This window comes from Haliotis cracherodii, unplaced genomic scaffold, assembly GCF_022045235.1.
Source record: "Haliotis cracherodii isolate W230 unplaced genomic scaffold, xgHalCrac1.p SCAF_4, whole genome shotgun sequence".
NCBI classification, from domain to species: domain Eukaryota; kingdom Metazoa; phylum Mollusca; class Gastropoda; order Lepetellida; family Haliotidae; genus Haliotis; species Haliotis cracherodii.
In genome coordinates, this window is record NW_027266297.1 from 32,346,826 (window position 1) to 32,355,331 (window position 8,506).

Genomic DNA, 8,506 nt, shown 5'->3' on the forward strand with positions numbered 1-8,506 from the left:
GAGTAACATCAGAAGTCGATACTAGTATTTGAACGCCCGAGTGGATTTTAGCACAAGTAACGTCACCTCCCGTGAACCCTTAACAGTTTAACCTGGTTTTAACGGGATCTTGGGATCTGGTGGGCATTGTGGTTCCTTTGTTTCTCTTTTGAACAAAGTTTAACGAATAAATATCGCTCCGAACTTGAGTTATTTACGTTGAGTTGAGTTAGTTAAAAATGCGATGTCAGGCAACAAAAAATACTTACGTTTTATGGAAATTGCGAGAGTAGCGTGTGCTGCCGGTAGGTCAGGACATGCCCTTGCTTTCACGAGCACTTTCTTTTCTGTCTTTGGTGTCCTTTGTGTCAACACTAATTTTCAGTGATCTTTTCAAATAATGTTCACCGCTACTTTGCCTTTCACAATGGGATCTGTTTCGGCAGACTTGAGACGAGTTACTCACTGGCTTTGACGTTTTATATATATGGTTGGTCTTTGGAGACTCTCTACTTTATATTGATACTTAATTTCTTCTTCCAGCTTACAAGATACATATAAGTAGCTTCACATATGATGAGTTGGAGAAGTTTGGCGGGTACATTTGCACCACGAGAGGATCAATACCAATCAAGGTATGTCGAAATAATGACAGCGTGAATGAGTTGAGTTTATCCCAAAAGTTGATGCAGCAGTGACAGACTGTCCAATGCAAGTCACTAATTAAACTTATACCATAAGTCCGGGCTTTTTTGGTGAACAATCGACATGTTTTTTCATGTGTTTATGACGGGTGCAAGAGATGGGGCAGGATACACTCACCTTTTAAATTACACCTGACATCAGCACTGTTTGATAGAGATTCGTGAACTAAATACTCGTCTTCGTATAACGAACTCTTCTTTTAGCTAGAGATAAGTTATGAATATGGATAGGGTTTTCTCGCTTTTATTTAGTTTGATCAGTTTTTTCGCTCTGTCGCGGCGTTGCCTGGGAGGAAAGCTCAAAGTGATAAGAGACCAACAGCAGGCGGGTAATGACACGGCTTTCATCCAATAGTTAAAGTTATTTGATTCATTAATGTATTATTTATGTTTACGATGAGTGAGTGTGTGAGTGAGTGAGTATGGTTTTACGCCGCTTTTAGCAATATTCCAGAAATATCACAGCGGAAGACACCGGAAATGAGCTCCACACATTGTACCCATGTGGGGAATCGAACCCGGGTCTTCGGGGTGACGAGTGAACGCTTTAACCACTAGGCTACCCCTTCGCCCTGTTTTCAATGAAGATAAACAGTCATGAAGTAGTTGAAGAAACTAGATATCCAATGATTAAATCATTTCATGCGATGAACTGAACACTGTTTTCTTCTGAGCACCACATGGCTGCGTGTGGTATTGAGCCATCGATTTTGTATCAGTATCAAATCAAGAAACATGCTCATCTCTAATAAAACATTGATCTATTTTACACCAAAAACTATAAAACAAATCATGATGGTAACATTATACAAGAAGACTGAACGGAAACAAGACAAAGTCAGTGTCGTAGACAAAATCATAAGTTACAAACAGGACTTATGTTCCCTCGAGAAAAAACTGGTAAATCTGTTGCTCCTGTGGTCTATATCGCCAGAGAGAAGCTACAGAACTACTGCTGAAAGTGCAATTCAGGCGTCAGAGCAACATTCATTAACTAATGAGTGAGTGAGTGAGTGAGTTGGGTTTAACGCTGCTTTTAACAGTATTCCAGTTATATCACGGCGTGTCAGCTTAATGTGGGAGGAAAGCCCGAAGTGATGCAGGTCTCAGACGTTAACCACTTCGGTGAAACCCACGAGCACGGGTATGGTGCTAACAAACCTAGAAACGTAATCGGGGCGAACCGGGATTCGAACCCACAATCATAGGTTTCTGGCGTGCCCAAGGGACGCAACTCTGCACAGCGAATCGCGGCGCCTAAGACGACTGGGCCACCCGTGCCCCCCATTAACTAATGTGTCCTTTGTGTACGTGTATGTATATTTGTAATACAGTACCTTATCAGATGATCTTTTGTTTTAAAATATATTGACACAACCGTTTAAAGTATCAAAATATATAGTTGATTTTGGTGATATGTCAAATTTGGTCATGACGCAGTTGGTACGGATATGCTATTCTAGAATGCCACTAACCACTTGCAATTCAACGGTTCAAAGTCTTTGATAAATATCTACCTGTATCTGTAAATTGCTTTAACCATTGATAATAAATTCAAAATATCACGTTGAACGAAGGACATTTCTCTTGAACACATTAAAACTGTGATTAAACGAATTTTTAAATATTTTTTTCCACCGTAATATCCGTGCAGGACAAAGGTCAAATAACAACATACAGGCTTATGGTTCGTAAAAGACAACGTGTTTTCATTGTGATTGATAATGTATCATTAATTATCGAAACACATTTTGATGTGATGTCCACGCAGGGCAAAGGAGAGATGACCACATATTGGCTGATTGGTCGAGATGACAGTATAATGACCAACGAGGACAAGATCGACAGTCTATCGGCTAAGAAACACATACATATACTGACCAATGGTGACGCACAGATTCGTAACCTTGAAGTAACCTTACAAGACGTGGAGGCGGGGAGTGATGCCTATACTTCATTACCAGGTGAGCATCATCATCAACAGCAACAAAGAAACAACATAATATAGGTTAAATCGGGTACACAATAGCGAATGATGACGCACAATAAGAATGATGACGTCATTAAACACCTGAAGACGGGTTATACCCTCGCCTTTTAAATATGTATATAATCTTAAAATATAATTAATTACATAATGAAGAACACTGGCAGAATCAGATGTTCATGATGTAACTACAACGAATGATTCTTCTGTTATTTCAATGTGTTCTGCACCTTCCCAAAAAATTCATCGGTGGTACTTTTAAATAGACTGAACTTTCATTTGATAATTATACTGCACTGTATAATATTTTCAAAAATTAAAATATTTCCATAATAAACTACACAATAATCATACAATTCCCGGATCGATGTATGATATTTTGTTTGTGTGATTGTATATAACACAATAGTACCATCATAGTAAGAAACAACAAACAGAAATAAAGACTAATAACTTTAACATAATGGTTAGTTACTTAAATGAATAAAGTTTGTTCATCACAAATGACTGAAACACATTCTTTATCCGTAGATGACACATGTAAGATTAAAAATTGTTGTTGTTTTATCAAATGTTCATGCAATGTATCGTCTGTGCATTTACGTCAGAAAATAATATTATTTTCGATATTTGTTGAAACTGAAGTTGACATTATTCCAATGACATCTGCATATAAACTAATTGGGTTGCCATGGTTTTAAAGGCTCCGTGCAACTATAACAAATATAACAGGTAAGTGACGCATCTGTCAACACAGCTGTATATCCTCTGACGCATGTCTCTACGTGTATGTTGTATATATAGATCCTAGCAATCAACACAGACTAATTAGGCACCTAACAGGTCTAATGTATTCAGTGTTGTCTTCTTCACATGCTACCGTGACGTGCAGTGCTTACCCTTCCAGTGTTAAACGGCAACGACAAAGTTTTTTTGAAATCATTTAGACATGATACACATTAGGAATAGAATTTATGGATGTGAACTTCTTTTTTATGAGGAACACAACGTTTCGGAGTATATGCTTACTCCTTCAACAGGTGAATGATAATGATGATGATGGTGATGATGATGATGATGATGATGATGATGACGATGATGAATGATCATTCACCTGAGGGGCGGTCGGGTAGCCTAGCGGTTAAAGCATTTGCTCCTCACGCTGAAGACCCGGGTTCGATTCCCGACATGGGTACATTGTTTGAAGCCCATTTCTGGTGTCCCCCGCCGTGATATTGCTGGAATATTGCAAAAAGCGGCGTAAAACCATACTCACTCATTCACCTGATGAAGGATTAAGAATATACTCCCAAACGTTGTGTTCCTCATAATAAAGAAGTTGACATCCATAAATTCTCTTCCTTATGTCAACGAGTGAGTGAGTGAGTATGGTTTTATGTCGCTTCTAGCAATATTCCAGCAATATCACGGCGGGGGACACCAGAAATGGGCTTCACACATTGTACCCATGTTTGGAATCGAACCCGGGTCTTCGGTGTGACGAGCGAACGCTTAACCACTAGGCTACCCGACCGCCCCTCATGTCAACGACAAAGCGTTGATATACTATAAGGCATCCCTCTATCGGACAAAATATACTGCTTTGCATCAATGTCACATGACACAGTCCCCCTTTGTTAATGAAACATGTATATGGATAAATGTAAGTGCGTGCTTGCATGCGTGTGTGTATGAGTGTCTGCGTACGAGCGAGTGGGTGAATGCGTCTGTTCCTTGATGCTCCTTCTCACTTTTGCACGAACCTTTGTATAAGTGTACATCCAACTGAAGTTTAAATTAACCGAATAGTAAGCTATTGGTAAAAGGTAAAAGGATATGATCTTAATGTTTCAAATTATTATACTGCACTTGTTACTACAAATATTAATGACTGTAGATGTATTACTACGGGAGTCATTCCGTCATTGTTTATTCATAATAATGGATGGCCGTAAGCATATTGTATATAATAGTCATCAGTGACAAGTGCTTGTGAGAAACTGTTGGATAAACATTGACAAGTTACGAACGTACACGTTTTATCAGTAGACATTAAAGCTTTAAACTTGTGTATAGTTGGATTAATAAGGAAATACTTGAAGTGTTATCAATAGTCTGTGGTTATGTGGTGATCTTGTTATTTAAGGCCGCACACAGCAATATTCCAGCTATACGACGGACGACTGTAAATAATCAAGGAGTCTGGACCAAACGGTCCAGTGATTGTTATAATGAGCAAAACGCCACGCCATCCGGGTACGATGACACGCAATTCTCCAAGTCGCTGAGGTTAACTACCCTATCCATTTTGTCGCACGCGTTACTGGGGACAAGGTCTAACCTGGAACCTCTAGATCTATGGGACCAGGTCTAACCCGGAATCTCAACAGGGACCAAGTCTAACCCGGAATCTCTACAGGGTAGTGACCTCGAACAATCAGGTTCAAGATTCATTCGGGTAATAACGAGTTCAGGATATTATGAACTGCTTATGCAGTTTTTATAAAACCGGAGTTGACAATAACGATCATTGCTATCATTGCTCTCTGGTATTTGCGTGCACAAGAAAGGTGTAGTGAGATGAAGAAATTGGGTTTAACGTCGCGTTCAAGATCATTGTACTTATATTGCCCCGCGCGTGTGTGTGTGTACTAAGCCAGACTAGTGTCGATTTTATAGTGCTAGCCCATTGAGATTCTTTGCCGCAGTTTAATATGGATACCCCACTCAGACACAGTATACTGACACCGAGACGACCAGTCCTTGGTTTATCCCATCAATGCCGAACGCCAGGCGGGATAACAACAAATACCATGTGTTAACGGCTTTTGGTATTACTCGGCCAGGGATCGAACCACAGACCTTTCGCTTTCCGCGCAGGTGTAGCTTTGTAGTTAAATGAAAATCCAAAATTAACATAGAGTGAAACCCAGTGACCATGGACCAATATTCGACCTAGACGGCGGCAACCTGTCCGGCAAGACAAGGCAATCCAGTGACTGATAGTATGAACATTATTCCATGATGCTGTGATCCGATGACACACACCTCGCCGTGCAGATTGACCAACAGAGCCTCGTGTTATTTGATTTTGATGTAGTGGAGTCCGAGTCAACCTTCCCGTTTAGGGACAATTCAGTTCCCATCCAAAACGGTTGTGTAATATGTTAATACATCTCTCCGTCGCTGCTTTATTTCAGATTTTAGTAAAGACGACTTACACACTCGCAAAACAAGCATTCACAGTTCATCTAATGACTCCGGTTACCAGGACAGACACGATGATGGCAATATTGATTGCTGACGTCACAATCACGTGACCAACCGCTGCTATTTCGCAAAGAGAAGGTAAAAAACCCCAGGTTAACAAAAGTACAAGAAAGCTTAACTTCATGTTTATGTTAATCAAACCACTATGTCGGGAGCAGCATTAGAACATATTGAAGTCGTTGACCCAGTTTGAAAACAGTTATTTGTTTTGCAAAGGTCTGTCTTTTTAATGTTTCCATTACTAATTCATTTGACTTGAAGCCATATTTGGTTCTGTATTTTGTGATAATGTAAACATTTAAAATGGCATACCTTGCAACTGATGATACCTTAAACTGATACCTTTCATCAATCGAGCTCTATAGCCAAAATATTATGTTTTGACAAATATATATTATAATGTATGTCTCATATTGGTCACAAAAGACAAGCAACTAATCTTTTTATCATTACATTTGTATTTGGGAAAAACATAACATTGTATTCAGAAATAGGTGTTGGGTACACCACCGAAAATAGATACTTGTAAAATTTCAGGTAAGTACGTACATTATTAATCACAACGAAAACACGTTGTTTTGTACGAACCATCAGAGTCTTCAGCAACCCATGCGATTAAGGCGATTATGCTTGTTGTAAGAGGCGACTAACGGGATCAGGTGGTCAGGCTCGCTGACTTGGTTGATGCATGTCATCGTATCTCAATTGCGTGGATCGATGCTAATGATGTCAATCACTGGATTGTCTGGTCCAGATTCGATACATTACAGACCGCTGTCATATAACTGGAATAATGCTGAGTGCGGCGTTAAACAAAAAAACAAACAAACTCAACTATTAAGGACGGTGGGTTTCATTCCTCACATGGATACAATGTGTGAAGCCGCCCCTTGATATTGCTGTATTATAGCGTATGGCGACGAAAAAGCATACTTACTCACTCACTGTTAACTACATGCTGAAGGCACTTTACCACGGCAACTTCGTTTATACCTGATGATGTTTACAATACTTTATGTAACCGTTTTCAAGCTGATTAAGTAAAACCTCAAAAGAGCAGACAGACATACCGTATTCGACTTAATAAGCGCCCAGGGCGCTCTCAAAATTAGAAATAGGGACTCTTATTTTGGTGGAAAAAAACAGAGTTGAAAGACAAATTTCGTGGTTTATGCTGACAGCCTGAAATGTTTATATACGACAGATATATTTTTCCAGAATTTATTGCCCATAATTAAGGGTGCATATAACACACGAGTGCGTATTATACACGAATAAATAAGTCTTGTGTACATTGATCAATCGGAAGGGGTGCTAATTGGGATTGTTCACAAGCCAATATATTAATAATTATCGCCGTGGGCGGTTATTAGAGCGGGGCGCTTATTACGTCGAATACGGTATATGTAACTGTTTCGCATAAATTATCCCACTTTCACGTGTCCTCCTACGCTAAAAAATTGAAACCCAAATGCGCCATCCATTTTTCAGCCATGCCTCGTCAGACAGAACAGCGGTAACAACTGGGAGTCCTGCAAGGCGAACCTCTGTCCTCCGCATTATCACTGCTGGAGGAGCACTATTTGACGTCATCCTTCCGGCTAAGCAGAGTTATTTCTGTATAAAGACTCGGAAACCAAATCAAAGTCGGAGTGCAATAGGCTTCGATGTGGACTTTGATTCTTCACGTGATAACATGTTTCCACGTGCTATTGTCAAGTCGCACCCTATTATGTTGCCTCATCTGTCACGCATCATGATATAACTCATGATCGTGTATGAAGATGTTACCTAATCATGGAGAGCTGTTCATCTATACACCGCATCGTTTGGTTGACAGAGACAATACCTTGCAATCTGATTCAAATGATTACATCATTATCGGCTTAAAACAAGAAAAATAAAAGCTATAGTTACATCAACTGTAAATACATATCATCTCATGTGTGTAAGTAAATGTCTTGTGACTACCTAGCTAAGTATTGGTTAAACATGCTACTAATACTAATATACTACTTTATAATTTCTTAATGGTTATTTGTTCGACATATGTTAATCTAGTCACATCACTGATATAGTACACAGTTCTGTATTTCATTGTCATGGTGCTATGTCTTGTTTTATATTGTTTCATCATACAGCTACTAATCAAAGCACATAATTCTTTAACTGATGTCCTTATACAAGAAGCTTTTATCAGTAAAAATCAAGGTGATTGGTTTTCTCAGTTCAACCGACATGATTAAAGCACTGACGAGCAAAATAGGCTACACCTCTCAGTTGATTTGATTATGTTTAATTTTCAATTGAAAATATCTTAAGTTGAAATATACCTAAACATTTCGCATAACACACAAATGTTGATGGGAATTGTAGACATCTTTGAAAATCAATCAATTTGCTTTTTACTGCACAAAAATACAAAATTTCAAACATGGAAGGAGTCATGTAGTTTAAAATTCATTTTTTACTCCAGTTTTCATCAAAGCAATTAATTTCACTCAAATTTATCCTGTGTTGTTCCTAAGCATCACCTGGCTATGTTATTGTGCCAACTTCATGGACC

The 8,506-nt window shown here is 39.0% G+C and overlaps 1 protein-coding gene across 1 annotated transcript in view; it reads left to right on the forward strand.

Annotated features, from left to right (window-relative positions):
- Positions 1 to 7,482, forward strand: part of LOC139480046 (atrial natriuretic peptide receptor 1-like) — a 79,775-nt gene extending 72,293 nt beyond the window's left edge. Inside the window, exons 18-21 of the mRNA XM_071263027.1 lie at positions 523 to 614; positions 2,455 to 2,647; positions 5,871 to 6,018; positions 7,432 to 7,482. Of these exons, the coding sequence (XP_071119128.1) occupies positions 523 to 614; positions 2,455 to 2,647; positions 5,871 to 5,974 (389 nt within the window). The 3' untranslated portion in view covers positions 5,975 to 6,018; positions 7,432 to 7,482. The remainder of the gene's footprint in view (positions 1 to 522; positions 615 to 2,454; positions 2,648 to 5,870; positions 6,019 to 7,431) is intronic.
- The last annotated feature ends 1,024 nt before the right edge of the window (positions 7,483 to 8,506 follow it).